Below are 16,804 nucleotides of genomic sequence, written 5' to 3'. Positions count from 1 at the left end.
AGCACCCGTCAAACGAGATAAGCAGCACGCCGGCCTCCGGGCCATTGTTTCCGGTCTAGCGCGACTTTCGAGAGCAAAAAAAAAAAAAAAAAGATATCACCGCTGCCGCCTACCGGACCAGCATCATCTCCTTTGGGACCGAAAGTCCTACGCAGGAACCTGTCAAGCCGATCCATATGGTGAGGTAGTCCTCTCGCGAGCATTGAAACGCAGACATGTTGTCGCCCGTCAAACACGGGTGGACAAAGAAGCAGGGCTTCCCGTGGATGGGGTGATGCTGCGAGACCAAGAAAAGAAGAAGAAGAAGAAGAAGAGGAAGAAGAAGTCAGTCACCTACGCCCATCCGTCCTCGTGGTGGCACCTTTGTTTGTGGGAGGGGCGAGGAGGCAACTCACATCGATGGAAATGCCACCCACGCCACCATAGGCGCGGAGCCCCTCCTTGTACGCGTCCGGAACGAGACGACGAAAGACCGTGTGTAGGTCAAAGGGAGACTCGTCATCGGGAAGCCCCTCAAAGTGGAAGTACAGACAAGGCATCCGATATGTGGGATGGAGCATGATCTCATATGTCACTACGCCGTAGTCTCTCGTCCGTACGGGTTTCCTCAGGGCCGCCTAGGTCGGCTTGTCAGATAGCGGTAGACAAGTAGGAGAGAGGAAACGGAATAGAGAAATCAGAAAGGGGAAAGAGAAGAGGAAGCTCCCCGAGAACATCTACCTCATCGGACGCCTCGTCCTCCATCATGGCGTCGTCCGCAGCGAGCCACCGGTCATCAGTGTTGGCCTTGCCGGATATAGCCAGCGCATCGAAATCGAGGCCAAGGTCCTGCTGATCCGGGTCTAGGATCCTGGTGATCTCGATATACGTCCGGGGCATGTCGAAGAAGCTAAAGTTTGAGCTGAGTGCCGTGCGGAGCTGCAGCTTCCAGCGGGACCGGAGGTTGCCCAACGTGGCACGCCGGTATCTGCTGTCGAGGTGATGGCACGTCTCTTCGAACTCCTCGCCCGTCAGGGAGGGGAAGCTGGCAAAGTCCATGCCAGGCAGGAAGGCTCTGGCCTCGGTACCGGGAGAGAGGTATGAGATGGAAAGGTCGGCCCACCACAGCTAGAGGTGCTCACTAGCTGCTTGCGGTGTGACGAGTTTATATATATATATATATGTGTGAATATATATATGTATGCGTATATATATATTTGTATATATATATAATTCTTCTGTGGTGGTACAGGTATTGGGCGAGCAATCCATGCGTAGAGGGGCACACTTCGTGGGGGGGAAAGCAGCGAGTGATGCGTATGGGAACGGAACGTATACAGATTACATGTACGTACATGGAGGAGCATTACGAATCCATCGGTTCCATATCAGGTCGGACGTGCCCAGCCCATAGCCTATAGGGCCACACCAGCCGTAGGCCAACTGTACCGTATCCGGTAGGGACGGTGATCCCCTGAAGAGGGAGACGCTGGGAACGCTACAGGGCCCGGACCCTTCGGTAATAGCGCCAAGAACGCCGGGAGTGCATTGCTGCTGCGTAATATAGCTGTGGCCCGCAGGGGACACGTTGGTTTAATTTCAGGCAGCTGAGTCGCCCGTACCGCGTACGAGTACAGGCAGCAGCCGGGGGGACCTGGAGCTTCTCAGCGGTGCACTGGTGCTACGCTTGTAGTGGTAATAGCTGCTAGTAGTAATACATGTCATACTAATATATGCTTGCTGCTGCTGCTGCTTCTATAAATAAATAAAAAGATGAAGAAGAAAAAAAGCACGAAAGATCCCAGGTAATAATCATACCTAAACCCGTAACGGTGACATCGTCTTCCTCGAATAGTCCTTAGGTGGCTTCTTCTTGCTCTTGTCTCGAGACGCCTGAACAAACTCCACGGTAGCTGCTTTCCCCCCCCACAGCCTTCAGTCTTCAGTCCGCCGTAGAGAGAGGCCAGCATTCTTTTTTAAACTCCTGACGTATATACCTCTTCCTCCCTCCCTTCTCCTCCCCGGTCATGAACCGACCTGCCCAATGATTCGCGACCCGTTCGACATCCACAGAAACAACATCCTCAGGACGACAGCCAGCCGTGCGGTCCAGAACATACGAGAAGCGGCTACCGTGGCCGCCCAGCAGGCAACGCAGGCTGCAACACAGGCCGCCAACCAGGCTACCCAGGCCGGCGCCGATGCTCTCGACAACATGTCGTCCTTCTCCGTACCCAGGAACTTGCCCAACTTTTCTGGCGAAGGCCGGGACCTCGAGGACTCGGCCTGGTCGGCGCTTCGGGGGGCCGGCGCCAAGGTGCAGGATCGTGTGACGGGCATGTTTGACCAGGAGTCGCTGCCCATGTACAAGGACAAGCCGTACTCGCACGTGCCGTCGCGCAGGAACAGGTCCTGGTGGAGGAAGAAGAGGATACTCGGGTCCCTGGTCTTCACCTTCGTCTCAGTCCTCTACCTCTTCGGCTTCTTCTCGGAAGAGTCCTCGGAGGGCAGGCTCCGGGGAAGCTCCGGGAAACCTTCGTGGTCGTCGTGGGCGGCCCTCTCGTCCAGCGCCGACTGGGATGACAGGCGGCAGCGGGTCGTCGAGGCTTTCGAGGTCAGCTGGGATGCTTATGAGCGCTATGCATTCGGTAAGTATCGCGCGCGGCCCGGCAACCGAGCACGGCATGGGCGAGACTGACGGCTTGTGTGTTCGCTCAGGAAACGACGAGTTCCACCCGGTCACCCGGACGGGCAGGAACATGGCACCCCGCGGCATGGGGTGGATCATCATCGATTCGCTCGACACCATGATGCTGATGAACCAGACGACCCGGCTGCGGAGCGCACGCGAATGGATCTCGACCAAGCTGACGTGGGATCAGGACCAGGACGTCAGCACCTTCGAGACGACGATTCGCATGCTGGGCGGACTCCTGACGGCACACTACCTGTCCAACGAATTCCCGGACATGGCGCCGCTGACCGACGACGATCCGGGCGCCCCCGGCGAGGACCTGTATCTGGAGAAGGGCAAGGATCTGGCGGACCGGCTGCTGGGGGCGTTTGACTCCCCCAGCGGCATCCCCTACTCGAGCATCAACCTGGCCGACGGCAAGGGTATCCTGTCGCACGCGGACGGGGGTGCGGCGTCGACGGCCGAGGCGACGAGCGTGCAGCTCGAGTTCAAGTACCTGGCCAAGCTGACGGGCGAGAAGGCCTTCTGGGACGCAGCCGTCAAGGTCATGGAGGTGGTGGACGGCCAGAACGCCGCCGACGGGCTGGTGCCCATCTTCATCCACCCCGACAGCGGCGAGTTCAGGGGCCGCAACATCCGCCTGGGCAGCCGCGGCGACTCGTACTACGAGTACCTCATCAAGCAGTACCTGCAGACCAACAAGGCCGAGCCCGTGTACCAGGACATGTGGCGCGAGTCCATGGACGGCATCCGCAAGCACCTCGTCACCTACACGCGCGGCGCCGAGCTGGCCATCGTCGGCGAGCGGCCCGACGGCCTGGCCGGCGAGCTGTCCCCCAAGATGGACCACCTGGTGTGCTTCCTCCCCGGGACCATCGCGCTCGCCGCCACGGGCGGCCTCACCGAGGCCGAGGCCCGCAAGCTGCCCACCTGGTCGGAGAAGGACGAGGCCGACATGCAGCTGGCCAGGGAGCTCACCCAGACCTGCTGGGGTATGTACAAGTACATGGCCACGGGGCTGGCCCCGGAGATTGCCTACTTTGACGTTGCCGACCCGCCGCCGTCCCCGGCCTCGTCGCAGCGCCGCCGGCCCCCGAGCGACTCGATCTTTGACGACCAGACCCCCGAGGCTCCCTGGCGCAGCGACTACAGGGTCAAGCCCAACGACGTGCACAACCTCCAGAGGCCCGAGACGGCCGAGAGCCTGTTCTACATGTGGAGGATCACGGGTGATGTCAAGTACCGCGAGTGGGGTTGGGAGATGTTCAAGTCGTTCATCCAGTACACGGCCGTGGGGGAGAACGGCGGCTTCACGAGCTTGTCAGATGCCAATGTTATTCCTCCCAAGGTGAAGGACAACATGGAGAGTTTCTGGCTGGTATGCAATCCTTTTTTTTTCTTCTATTTTTTCTTCTCTTTTCTCCTCTCTTCTCCCCCTCTCTTCCCCTCTTCTTCCCGTTTCTTCTCCTCCCCATAGAAGGCTAACTTCCCGTGATATCAGGCCGAAACATTGAAATACCTCTACCTCCTCTTCTCACCAGACGACCTCCTCCCACTAGACAAGGTGGTTCTCAATACGGAAGCCCACGTCTTCCCCCGATTCGACATGGGTCAACTCTTCTCCACGGGATGGCAGCGTAAACCGAGGGACAGCGATGGTAACATCATCGAGGCGGAAAAGACCATGACGACGACGACAACGACGACGACGACAACGACGGGAGAGAACTAAGTCCCAATTCTCTAGCGGTATGACTCTTGACTGTACGAGGGAGGAGAAGATTTCATGCGTGTATGCATTTTGGCTATTTTTTTTTAAAAAAAAAGAAAACTGTAGAAGCCTTATCTTGTTCAATTCACATGTAATATCGCTACGGGCACTGGCACTGCTCCTTTTTTTCTTTTCTTTTTTTTTCAAAACGAAAATATCATCATCATAGATCATTATACCAACGTGAACAGTGAATGTCAAACATGTCGAAATTAGTCATTGTATTGATAAGTTGGCGGTCGCTTTTTTTTTTGATACACTCTCTGTTTTTCTCCTTTTTTTTATCCTTATCATTTGGCCATACGGTTCGAGTTTGGTAATGAATATCAACACGCAAATTCCCAGTCTCTCAAAGTGATATCCAAACCATCTGACCATCTGATAACTGCTCTATAATTGAGCATATATGTTTTTCCATCACAATCTAATCCAGCCTCCTTTTCCCTGTACCCTCCCCCCTCCCCTTTTTTTTCCACATCTTACTTTTTCTTGCCCTTCTCCCTTCCCAAATATACATGGTGAATGATTTACCCTCACAAACGAGGAAAGTACTGACGCATGGGAGGAGGCGTAATTGCCCGTCGGGGCCACAGACCCGGTGGGATGTCATACTCTGAGAACCTGCCACCCGCGGGAGGAACATCAACATTCTCCTCGCTATCAACTTCGCCATCGAACAGGACAGCAGCCACGACAGCATCAGCGTCAGCATCAGCATCGTCGTCGGCATTAGCAGCAGCATTCGTGGCGGCGGCGGCGGCGGCGGCGGCGAACTCGGCGTTGGCAGTACCAGCCTGGACAGTATTCGTGGCAGCAACGGCAGTAGGGTTGGGACCCCGGTTGATGCCGGTAAAGTACATGACGACGCCGTCGACGACCGATGTCATGACAGAGTTGTTGGTGAGGAACAGCGCGTCCCCCCCGGGGGTGAAGGGGGGGCTGCGGTGTTCCAGGTCGGAGGCGAGGGTGGAGTGCATGTCGGTGTGGGACCAGCCTACCTCGGTCAGACCGTCGTAGTCCCAGTCCGTGAAGATGGAGTAGTACCCCTGGGGGCTGGTGAGGGTCCTCTTGGTGGCGATGTGGACCCAGCCGTTTGGTGTTGCCGGGTGGCGGTAGGGCTCTCTCTGACCTCGGCCCTGGCCCTGGCCCTGGCCATGATCATGATCTTGACCGGGGGCCGTGGAGCTGCCATTGCTGCTGTCGTCGTCGTTGAATGGCGTTGGCGGTGATAGCCGTGGCGGAAGCGCGGCCACGTCGGTGTGGTGCTGCTGGTAGAGGGGCAGAGAGCTTCTGAGGATGTAGCCGTTCTCGTCGACCTCGCTAGAGCCTTCTTCGAAGTCTTGTTCAGAATCTTCTTCAAGGTCGGCAACGTCCTCTCCGGAGCCCTCCTCTTGGGGCTGGTCTCGAACAGAAGTAAAGATGCCGTTGGAAGCATGGTATCCGGCAGTGCCAACGCCGGGATAGCTGCGAGAAACAGCATCGACGTGGAAGTGACTCCATCTGAGCATGGGGCCGCCCAGTACTCTGTAGTAATGCATGCACCACGCGTAGACCATGTCGGTGGGGTCGAAGGTAGTGGGGATATTTGCGACCTCGCCAGCAGTAATGGTCTCTGTGTCTTGGCGAGCAGCACTCCCCTCGGCCTCGGCATTAGCCCTGCGCAGGAAACGGTTAGGATGGAAGTACAGGGGGTCGTGATTGACGGCGGCCTCGGGATAGGTCGGGCCGTGGCTATCGCCTCCGTGCTCATGTCCAGAATCAGGCTCTTCCGCGTCGACTTCGGTGTCTGGGACTTGTTGGCCAGGAATGGACTGGCTGTGGTCCTCCCGCTCCTGCTCCTGCTCCTGCTCTTGCCTCCGCTCCTCCCGTCGGCTAATGACGTCAGGGACGGGAGGTTCATAGGCATCAGGGCTGTAGCCGCTGCCGGAAGTATCATGTGCAGACGGCCATCGAGACTCGAGCTGGGGGTCATCGTAGTCGTGCTCGTCGGGCCAGAGCTGATCGGCAGGGCGGCGGTCTGCGCCGTCAAAGTCTCCATCGTGGCCGCTGGGGAGCTTGGTTCCATCCACCGCCCACCAGCTGTTGTTCAGCCCGTCGCGGGCCACGAATGGGCTGTGGTGAGCAATCATGGAGATGATCTGGAGGACCACGGGGGTCGGCTCGCCAGGGGCGCCGGGATATCCGGGGCCTCTCGTCGTCTCGGGCGAGCAGCAGCGGACCACGATACTGAGGAGGGCGCGGATGACGTAGCCGGACAGGTCCCCCGGATTAAACTCGTCCAGGTGAGGGACCCTGAGAGTGTGCAGGGCCATGCGGAGGGCCATGTAGCCGAGCTCGGTGTGGCGGTAGATGTCGGCGGTGTTTAGGGCGCTCGTGAGGGCCGGGCCGAGTGCTGGGTCCGGGAATCTGAGGAGGGGCGCCATGCTGCCGACGCAGAGGACGGCGAGGGGCTTCCTGGAGTCACGGGAGGTGATGTGGTCCAAGTAGTTGCTGGCCTCGGCCTCAGCCGCCGGTGTGGACGTGACGAGGATGTAGTCGCGGCCCTGGTCGACGACATCGTCCAGTATGCGGTCCAGGGCGCCCAGGTCCACGGTTGACTCGACTCCGGTGCAGAAGCGTTCGCAGAACTGCGACGAGGGGGGCGGACGCGGGGTGGTGGTGCCCGACCCCTCGTCCGAGAGGTAGTACATGTGCGAGATGATCGGGGCCGGGAACCTCCTGGATGACTTGAGGTCCCCCGTCAGGACGAGCTGGTGGATGCGCCTCAGGTCCATGGTGGATATGCCCATGATGATGTTGGACGGGTTCCGCGGGCAGGCCATCATCTCCAGGCTGACGATGACCACATCGTGGACCTGCGTCTCCGGGCACACATTACCCAGCCCATAGGGCTGGACGCCCAGCGTGCCCAGCAGCATCGACAGGCCGGCGTCGGGATATGACCTGTTCAGCTCGCTAGACAGGTCGATGCAGCTGTCCCCGGGGTGAAGGGCGCCGGGCCGGGGCCGGGGATAGTCATACAGATCGTTGTCGATGGGAGCCATGGTGAGGATTGGGGGGGGACGCGGCTCGTAGTGACTATAGCTTTGCGGTAACAATGGCTTGCAGAAGTGACGGATGGGAGAAATAGCAGCTTGTAGAAGTGACAGCTTATAAAGGCAACAGCCTGCAGGAGTGATAGCTTGTGGCAGTAACAGCTCGTGGAAGTGATAAATTGCAGCAGAAGCGGCCTGTAGGCGTAGAAGGTGTCGAGTGATGATGGCTTGAAGCAACAATGCTTGAAGCGACGATATCTCGAGAAGGAGCGGCAACACGGCAAAGACCGAAAAGGGATGAAGAAGAGGACAAGAGATCTGAGGGAGGAAACGATGCACGGTGCTTTATCTATACCTGAGCATCGGGTGTAAACAGAGGCCTCTCCTTTTTATCCTTCTTCCGGTATACTCTGACTCGGAGGCGTAAGCGAGAGGCCATGACAGGCTTGGCCCCTGGTGACAGAAATAGACTCCGAAGCATCACGCTGGGTGTGTAGACAAACATCAGGGCTGTATAATTCCCGTGCTATGCCAGAGGATGATGTGTTTTTGCTGGATGCTATTGGTAGTATAGTATGTCGCCGTCGAGATTGACGTATCAGTGTATGTATGTATGCAGATTACGTGGTACCTGTATGCAATGCACATGGGCATGATCAACATGCGGGGGATGAGGGAGTGGACTGACGCAGGCATCGGGCCGTTCGAAGCTTCTGCATAGACTGGGGATGTTCCAGATGCCAGAGTAAACGAGCCCTCCGCATCTACCCGTGAAAGAGCATGGTCTCCCTGTAGGCTCGTGACTATGCAAGAAACTCGGGAGGTTCATAGCATCGGCCAGTCAGGAGCTGGACGCTTCTCGATGCCGACGTCTGTCGCATGCTTAGGCATGGACGGAAATAGGAGTACTGAACCGTGCATCGAAGGCTGGTCCGAATGCTATGACGGAAGCGTTGCGGTTACGGGAGAAGGGGACGGGATCTGAACAGGGAGGACCTGAATGTTGAATGTTGAATGACGCAAGAGAGGCAGTCTGCCGTACGAGTGCGCGTGGATTAGATGTGAACGAGTGCGTGGATATTATATACGTAGATCTATACTGGTAGTATATAGCGATGGCACACGCGCGCGGGTTAGGACCGCAAGAAGGCAAGACGACAAGACGATGATGGACGGTGCGAGAGACAGACGGACAAACATATCAGTCAGTCATCAGGTGTCAGGGTGGCTCTCAGGCCTCGATAGGACGCAGAGAGCGATGTGCATCAATACAATCAGATTGGGCACCCAAAAGGGGGGCACACAAGAGGAAAATGAAGGTGATGACGATCCATCTCAACTGCTGAGTACACACGGATGTGAGATGGAGAGAAAAACGAGTGTCGACCGAAACACGTGACTTTGTGGCCTCAGGCCATCGACACTATGTAGGGAGAGACTAGCTGAGCGTACGAGTGTGTAATCTGTACGGAGTACATTACTATACAGTAACTTACAGAGGAAGAAAGAGTATGACTACGAGTACAGTCAGCACCTAACAGGTGGGACCAACCCACCAATAATAGGAGGCCAATAGTACGGAGTATGAGAAGTATGAGATGAGCGCTCCGGTGCTCCCACAAGCCGGGAGTATGCTCGGACAGCACGTAGGGGGCGGGGGGCAGTCATTAGTCCTGCAGGCTGTAGAACCCAAGGCCCAAGGCCCAAGGATGTCAAGGATGATACGGGTAATGCTCCGTAGACATGTCGCCGTCTAAATTGGAGTGACAGCAGTAGGCTGGCTGCAGCATCGGTCGTGATACAGACTGCGGTCGACTCAATCGTTCAACGGTTTCATAGTCACCTACCTATCTAGTAATAGTACCCAGCCGAGACAGATATTTGGATGAATCGGGCGTAGGGAGGAGGGAGCATGATCATGATACCAGGTACAAAGGTAATCTGGTACATCCTAGCACTACTATTGATTATCGCTAGAGTCCTGGCCCCAACAAGTATTAGTGTTACGAGTAGTCGCTAGTACGGAGTATCTATTCCTAGACCCCTACAATATGTAATCAGTAATCTGTACGGACTCCGGAGTCTGTAGACTCTAGACTCTGGGACGCCCAGAGAACCTGCCATTGCCAGTAAAGATTTTAAACTGAATCGTGATGAACGGGACCATGATAAGCATCTCCACTCTTGCAACCCCCACACTTCCGCCCACTCGGAGCCACCCCCAGCTGTTTGATCAATGATACTATAGTACGAGTGCGAGCATGTACCTCTTGTCCTGCCGTACACATTCTAGCACCACCGACTCCTCTCCTCGTACCAGCAATAGTCATCTTCTCTCTCCCTCTCCCTCTCCCTCCCTCATTCTGCCTCTCTCTATTCTCGTGTGATCGCGTGTCCATTTCTCGTGTTGTTTCAGCATCCGCATCCCACCTCTCTCTCGCCATCCTCACCTTCTCTTGGCCATATCCCTCATCCCTCCTCCCCCCTCTCTCCCTCTCTCCCTCTCTGTCTCCTTCTCGTCCCTTATCAGTCGGCATGTGACGTGACGCCTCAGCTGCGACCGTCGATAAACACACACGCACACCACCCAGATCATAATCAATCATCACCTTCCCATCCCATCACGGCACGGCCCGTCGAACGATCGCAAAGAATAGGAGAAGAAGAAAAAGAGGAGAGGAGAGCAGCAGAGACGAGACAGTGTAGCCGGAGAAGAGGGGACATGACCCCGGGGCTTTCGTCATGGCGCCTCCACAGGACATCGAAATGACCACCCTCAAGGCCAAGGAAGACTCTCTGGCTCAGGGAAGCTCCTTCAGCATGCGCGAGCCCGAGTACGAGAACGACGTCATCCTCACCAGCCGTCTGGACCGCTTCTTCGACAGCTTCCGCCGCCACCCCGCCACATTCTTCCCCCACGACCACCTGGGACAGCTCGAGTCGGCCGCCGTCACCGGCCGCGACCAGGACGGGAACCACTACTACGACCTGCGGCAGGCCGCCATAGAGAATGCAAACTCCACGCTCGTCAGGAAGCTCAAGGGCCGCCACCTCCAGATGATCGCCATCGGGGGTTCGATAGGCACCGGCTTGTTCGTTGCCTCGGGCAAGGCCCTGGCTGCGGGGGGGCCGGCATCCCTGCTCCTCGCCTTCTCGCTCGTCGGCGTCATGCTGTACACCACGTGCCAGGCTCTCGGGGAGCTGGCCGTCCTCTTCCCCATTGCCGGGTCGTTTTCCTCGTGGGCCACGAGGTTCTTGGATCCGTCTTGGGGCTTTGCCATGGGTTGGAAGTAAGTCGGCCCCTCTCCTCTCCCTCCTCGAGAGATCCGGGAGAGGGCAGAGAGCAGCGAGGGATGATGCTGACCGCTCTACCCACCGTCTCTCCAGCTACGCCATGCAGTGGCTCATCATCCTCCCCCTCGAAGTCATCGCCGCGTCCGTCACCATCGGCTACTGGGACAGCGACCTGACCAGGGCCATCTTCGTCACCGTCTTCCTCTCCGTCATTCTTGTCATCAACATGTTCGGTATCAAGGGATACGGTGAGGCCGAGTTCATCTTTTCCATCATCAAGGTCGTTGCCGTCATAAGCTTCATGTACGTCGCCCTCTCCCTTCCCTCTCCCACTCTCCCATCCCCGTTCGGCTGCTGACTCGTCCGACTGGCTCGTCCGATAGCCTTCTCGGCATCGTCCTCAACTGCGGCGGCACCCCGGACAGCGGTTACATCGGCGGGGAGTACTGGCAGAGCCCGGGCGCCTTCAACAACGGCTTCAAGGGGCTGTGCAACGTCTTCGTGACGGCCGCCTTCTCGTTCACGGGCACGGAGCTGGTGGGTCTGGCGGCGGCGGAGACGGCCAACCCGCGCAAGTCGCTCCCCACCGCCATCAAGCAGGTCTTCTGGCGCATCACGCTCTTCTACGTGGTGGCGCTGACCCTCGTGGGCCTGCTGGTGCCGTACGACGAGCCGAGGCTGGTGGGCGGGTCGGCCGAGGCGGACGCCAACGCGTCGCCGTTCGTCATCGCCATCGAGCAGGCGGGCATCCAGGTGCTCCCGTCGGTCATGAACACGGTGATACTCATCGCCGTGCTGTCGGTGGGCAACTCGGCCGTCTTCGGGTCGTCGCGCACCCTGGCCGCCCTGGCCAACCTGAACCAGGCACCCCGCGTGCTCGGCTACATCGACCGCCGCGGCCGGCCCCTCGTGGCCATCGGCCTCGCCGCCGCCGTCGGCCTCCTGTCGTACCTGGCCGACCTGCCGGCCCAGAACGACGTGCTGGACTGGCTCCTCGCCATATCGGGCCTCTCGTCCATCTTCACCTGGGGGTCCATCTGCCTGTGCCACATCCGCTTCCGCCGCGCCTGGGCCGCCCGCGGCCACTCGGCCGACGACCTCCCCTTCCGCTCGCCCGTCGGCGTCGCCGGGTCCTACGCCGGCCTGGCCATGAACCTGTGCGTCCTGGCCGCCCAGTTCTGGGTAGGCGCAGACCCCATCCGCCAGGGCGACTACGACAGCCACGGCGGGGACCACCTGTCGTCCACCGACATCGTCCGCAGCTTCTTCCTCAAGTGCCTCGGCGCCCCCATCGTCCTCATCTTCTACGCCGCCCACAAGATCTTCTACCGCACCCAGTACGTCCGCGTGCGCGACATGGACATCGACACCGGAAGGCGCTACTTCAACATGCCTGTCATCAAGGCCCATGAACGTAGAGAGCAGGCTACGTGGCCACGATGGAAGAAGTGGTACAAGTTCATCTGTTAGGTCTGTTCTCCTCTTTTTTTATTTCTTCTTTTCTTCTTCTTCACCTTTTTTTTCCTCCTTGTTTCTGTTTTTTTCCCCCGTGTCCAACAACAAACCAAAAAAAAAAAAAACCTCAAAGGCTCTGGGTGGGATACGCGGGTATGAAATGATGATCATGATGGAACTCGGGCGCAATCGGTCATTTCTGGAATAGGTTATTTATTCCTTTTCTTCTTCTTTTCCTTTCTTTTCTCTCGGTCGCTAGGTGTGTGGTGTATTACTTGTTTCTTTTCTTCTGATATTCTACCTGTATGTATATTTTCTTCACAAAATCATGTACGTAGTTGCTTACAACGAGTATAAACTTGATTATATTCAACTTCTTCATCTTGACCGAGTGGATTCTCTCCAAACTGGCACTGCTAGCACTGCCAGTGGTGGGTATTAGTAATCAACGTGATCAGCCTGCATAGTAGCGTAGTATTATCCGTACCAACAAACGTAGTAATATCACTACTAGGCTTCACTAGGGTCGACCGTCTTCCAAGGGTAATCATCCACAATCACTCTGCACCAGCCAATAGAGGACCCATGTCAAGTAGAAGAGAGAGAAAACTAAAAAACCCGTATTTGTAGATGAGACGAGAGAAGAATACACAAGAAGAAAAGGGGAAAAGAGGGCGGTGCTCATCAAGTCGTAGGCGTATAACATTCTTGCCATCTTTCGGCCCAACAGTTTCACCAAAACAGAGTAGAAAGAGAGAGAAAGGAGACAGACACCTGTTCTCTTCTTTTTTTTCTTCCCCAATCCCTTCTGCACATACATGACAGACGATTTCTTCTCATCTTCCAACTGTCATCTCGTTGGTAAAGACAGACATTCTCCTTTTGTGTTTCTACTGGTCCCAGAGACTACTCTGCGTGGCGAGACGATGCTTGGTGGGGGCGGGCTTGGGCGTCTCTTCCTCACCGCCTCCGTACAGCCAGTCGCGGTTGGTGCCCTTCTTCCCACCCATGCCGTCGCCGGCGATGTGRATGCGTCCGCTGCTCTGGGTGTCGGTGGTGCGGTCCTGCTCGCTCTTCTTGACGGGCTTGGGCGCCTCCTCCTCGCCCCCGAGCTCCCACTGGGACTGGAAATCCTTGCCGTGGCTAGTAGGCTTCCGCGCGGGCGCATCGTCGCCGCCGTCTCCGTACAGCCAGTCGCGGTTGGTGCCCTTCTTGCCGCCCATGCCGTCGCCGGCGATGTGGATGCGTCCGCTGCTCTGGGTGTCGGTGGTGCGGTCTTGCTCGCTCTTCCTGACGGGCTTGGGCGCCTCCTCCTCGCCTCCAAACTCCCACTGGGACTGGAAGTCCTTGCCGTGGCTAGTAGGCTTCCGTGTAGGCGCGTCGTTGCCGTCATCTCCGTACAGCCAGTCGCGGTTGGTGCCCTTCTTGCCGCCCATGCCATCACCGGCAATGTGGATGCGGCCAGACTCGTGGTTCCCGCTAAAGCGGGCGTCGTTCTCCTTCTGCATCGGGGATTCGTCACGGATTTCCCAGTGGGCGTCAAAGTCCTTTCCGCGGTGGCTGAGGTTGGTGATGTTGCTGAGGGTGCGTTCCGATGGGGTTTCGGGAGAGTCCTGGTCAAAGAGCTTGTTTTTGTAGAGGCCCATGGCCTCGTTTTGTACCGCCCCCTTGGGGCGGCGCTCCTGGCGGGGCACCTGCTCACCGTCATCTTGCAGTTCAAAGTGGGCCTCCGCATCGCGGCGGCCCTTGGCGGTGAGTTGAGTCGGCTCCTGCATATTATTGGCCGGTGACTCAGAGTCGGTTCCCCAATGGCGGACATCCTGATGGCGGATGGCCTTGGAGGGCTTGTGCTTGACGGGGGTGTCGAAATCGTCAAACGACCACTGGCTGTCGTGCTTGCTCTTGGGCTTGTTCTCGACCGACACGCCAGCCTTGGGGGCATCCGAAGGGTCGGAACCGTCGACAAAGTCAAAGTGATCGTACTTGTGGGGGTTGGGGTGGCGTATGAACTGGCTGGTGGGGCGGGCCTTGGGCGAGTCCCCCTGGTCATGGTCCTCCTGGCCATCGAAGATGCGCATCGGCTGGTGATTTCTGCCCTGGCCAGCCTTTGCGGGAGAGGCCAGCTGGCGAGGATCAAAGTTCTGGCCGTCGGGTGAGTCTCCGAGGATGTCCTCGAAGCGTCGCTGCTGGGGCCTGTTCTTTCCGGCGTAGGGAGTGACGACAGACTCCCTAACGGCGTTCTCGAGCTCCTCCCTGGTGGGCTGCATATGCAGCGTGGTGTGGGGATCGCGGGTGGCGTGGGAAGCGCCTCGCGAACGGTTGGGGAGGTTGTCGGTGGTCGAGGCAGTACCAGCGCCGGTGCCTGCAGCCTTGACGGACCATTGGATCAGAGTAATCTGCTCCTTGCAATCCCGGATCGGCCAGTTGCGGCCAGTCTTGCCGATGACGTCGAGCTGCCTGAGGAGGGACGCCTGGTCCCAAGACAGGCGAATCTGCGAGATCTTGCCGTCGTCGGAGAGTGAGACAAAGTGGTACTGCGAGAACAAGCGGGTGAGCAGAGCGATCGAAACGAGGCACAGCGGTATGTGTGAGCAAACAGGCTTACAATAGGAAGAGACACGGCACGGTCGGCGATGAAGTTGTCGTCAAGACCAGGCAGGTAAGGACCGCCACTGATGAGAAACTCGAGGTTCGTATCGGTCTCAAAGGCAGCCGAAGTCTGACCGTCGACGGCGCTGAGGACATTCTCGTTCTTCTTGAGGTGCTTGCGAAGACCCTCGAAATGCTTGACAATCTCCTCGGCGCCGGAGATGGTGGTCGTGGTGGGGAGGTAGTGCAGCGCAGCCTTGTCGGCCAGCGCTGACAGGCTGGGCGAGGCCAGGAACTGCTGATAGATGGCAGCCATGGCGACGGATGGCGGCGAGGAAAATGAGCGTATGTGCGTGCGCGAACGAAGGACGAAGGTGGTGATGGAGGGGGGCTGACAGAGAGAGAGAGAGAGAGGCGGCACAGGAAGGGCAGGTGCGGAAAGGATTGAAGAGACACGCAAGCCGAATAGGGAAACGAAGGAGAAACCGAGGAGAGACAGGATAAGGAAGGCGAGACGGCTGATAGAGAAAATAAAGGGAGCGTGTTGCTCGGAACCTGCAGGGCAATAATTACCGTCCAGACAAAACAAACAATGACACGGACGACGGCACGTGGAGTTTCTGGGGAGGGGCAGCCACCAACGCTTTGTCGTTCTCAGAGGTGGAAGGGGCCGCTGGAAATCTCAAAACGACCGCTAAACAGCCGCTAAGGGCAGCTACTACGAATATGTACCAGAGGATGGATGAATGCCTATTCCTTACGTCGTAGCGAGCGAATACAGCAGCATCCGTTCTACCAGATCAGGTTAGCAGCATGGATACTAGCCAGTATCAGTTGCCGATATTGGTAGGAAGGCAGTGCATGAATCTTCGTATAGAGCGGGTGTTGGTCTTAATATCCCCGGAGTCTTGATACCCCGGCGCAGTGTCACGGCCGAGAACCAGAATGGCCTCAGAGTGGATGCCCCCTGTACCTGCCGCCGCCTATGTGTATATATGTACGGAGTACGGGTACAGGCCACAGGCACAGGCTATCATTACAGGCTACAGGCGAACAACAGCACGGTTTGATCGCTTGCAGGCGCTAATGCCAGGCACTCACGATGCAGCTGTCTTCACGGAGCTGCTGCAGCCTGGATGTCGACTGCTACCCCATGTGACCTGTACGCCGTGCCACATGTGCTGATCTGGATGCCTCGAGCATGCCGGAATGGGATCATGTTGGAGCCTGTTGATGACTCCTTACGATTGGCAAAAAGAAAAAAAAATGAAATATGAAATAAACAGATAAATAAAAATGGGCTCTGCGTAAGATGCTGCTTATCGTGCAGGCTACGGATACCATCAGATCTATCGCATTGGGAAGACGATGCAGGGAAATGAAAGGGTGCTGGCGTGCTTGCTCTGTTCAGGGGTAGCAGAAGCCAAGGCGCTTCAGGGTCTGTACGCTGTCCCTGTACAGATTACCTGTGCTGCGACCTACAGGGAGGGCCGGCTGCCATGTCTGGTAACTCTGGCCGTACCTTTAGACTAGTAATCTGCAGTCCCTCCCTCACAATCTACAATGCGCTTGACTCCGAATATCATGCTATGATTACAGTGATAGACTAGTAGTGACAGTCGAGTAGAGCACACACACACACACAAATCATGCCTACGCATACGTTTTAGTATCAGATAAGTACCACGCCTATTCCTACTCCTGCTACACCATCGTACTGGTATGAGACGCGAGTTCGTACCTGTACCTCCATCTACGCTGGCTTGCACAATGCGACCGAGCTTAGACCAGTCAGCTGGTCATGAAATCCCCAGCTCGCGAACTGCTCTGCTACAGGGTAGCCATGACCGAAACGTGGCGCAGCCGGCTCGCGCGCCACACACCCGAGAGCTGTTGCGTGTTCGGGCCCGCCACCCAGAGAGAGCCGGCAACTGTGTCGTAAGCTGTCGTGTCTCGTCTCGTCTCGTCAACTTCTAGGACAGAGTT

The 16,804-nt window shown here is 57.3% G+C and overlaps 5 protein-coding genes across 5 annotated transcripts; 2 read left to right on the top strand and 3 right to left on the bottom strand.

The window, feature by feature from the left end:
• Nucleotides 1-147: 147 nt before the first annotated feature.
• Nucleotides 148-1,346, bottom strand: GMORB2_6131 (ubiquitin-like-conjugating enzyme ATG10; the record flags this gene model as incomplete). Its single annotated transcript, XM_035468101.1, has 4 exons — nt 148-159; nt 396-617; nt 721-1,107; nt 1,335-1,346. The coding sequence occupies 4 exons, from the start codon at nt 1,344-1,346 to the stop codon at nt 148-150; spliced, it is 633 nt and encodes a 210-aa protein (XP_035322082.1).
• A 677-nt stretch (nt 1,347-2,023) lies between these two features.
• Nucleotides 2,024-4,406, top strand: GMORB2_6130 (mannosyl-oligosaccharide alpha-1,2-mannosidase; the record flags this gene model as incomplete). The annotated part of the gene is made up of 3 exons (XM_035468100.1): nt 2,024-2,627; nt 2,698-4,052; nt 4,176-4,406. The coding sequence occupies 3 exons, from the start codon at nt 2,024-2,026 to the stop codon at nt 4,404-4,406; spliced, it is 2,190 nt and encodes a 729-aa protein (XP_035322081.1).
• Nucleotides 4,407-4,978: 572 nt separating this feature from the next.
• On the bottom strand, nt 4,979-7,489 carry GMORB2_6129 (uncharacterized protein; the record flags this gene model as incomplete). Its single annotated transcript, XM_035468099.1, has 2 exons — nt 4,979-5,909; nt 5,988-7,489. The coding sequence occupies 2 exons, from the start codon at nt 7,487-7,489 to the stop codon at nt 4,979-4,981; spliced, it is 2,433 nt and encodes an 810-aa protein (XP_035322080.1).
• A 2,733-nt stretch (nt 7,490-10,222) lies between these two features.
• Nucleotides 10,223-12,244, top strand: GMORB2_6128 (uncharacterized protein; the record flags this gene model as incomplete). Its single annotated transcript, XM_035468098.1, has 3 exons — nt 10,223-10,770; nt 10,868-11,077; nt 11,158-12,244. 3 exons carry the CDS (start codon nt 10,223-10,225, stop codon nt 12,242-12,244), a joined length of 1,845 nt encoding a protein of 614 aa, XP_035322079.1.
• Nucleotides 12,245-13,119: 875 nt separating this feature from the next.
• On the bottom strand, nt 13,120-15,134 carry GMORB2_6127 (uncharacterized protein; the record flags this gene model as incomplete). The annotated part of the gene is made up of 2 exons (XM_035468097.1): nt 13,120-14,763; nt 14,835-15,134. The coding sequence occupies 2 exons, from the start codon at nt 15,132-15,134 to the stop codon at nt 13,120-13,122; spliced, it is 1,944 nt and encodes a 647-aa protein (XP_035322078.1).
• Nucleotides 15,135-16,804: the final 1,670 nt, after the last annotated feature.

The sequence above is a fragment of the Geosmithia morbida genome (assembly GCF_012550715.1).
Source record: "Geosmithia morbida isolate 1262 chromosome Unknown scaffold_5, whole genome shotgun sequence".
Classification (NCBI taxonomy): Eukaryota; Fungi; Ascomycota; class Sordariomycetes; order Hypocreales; family Bionectriaceae; genus Geosmithia; species Geosmithia morbida.
Note: the sequence above shows the minus strand (reverse complement) of the source record. Positions and strands in the feature narration are given on the sequence as shown.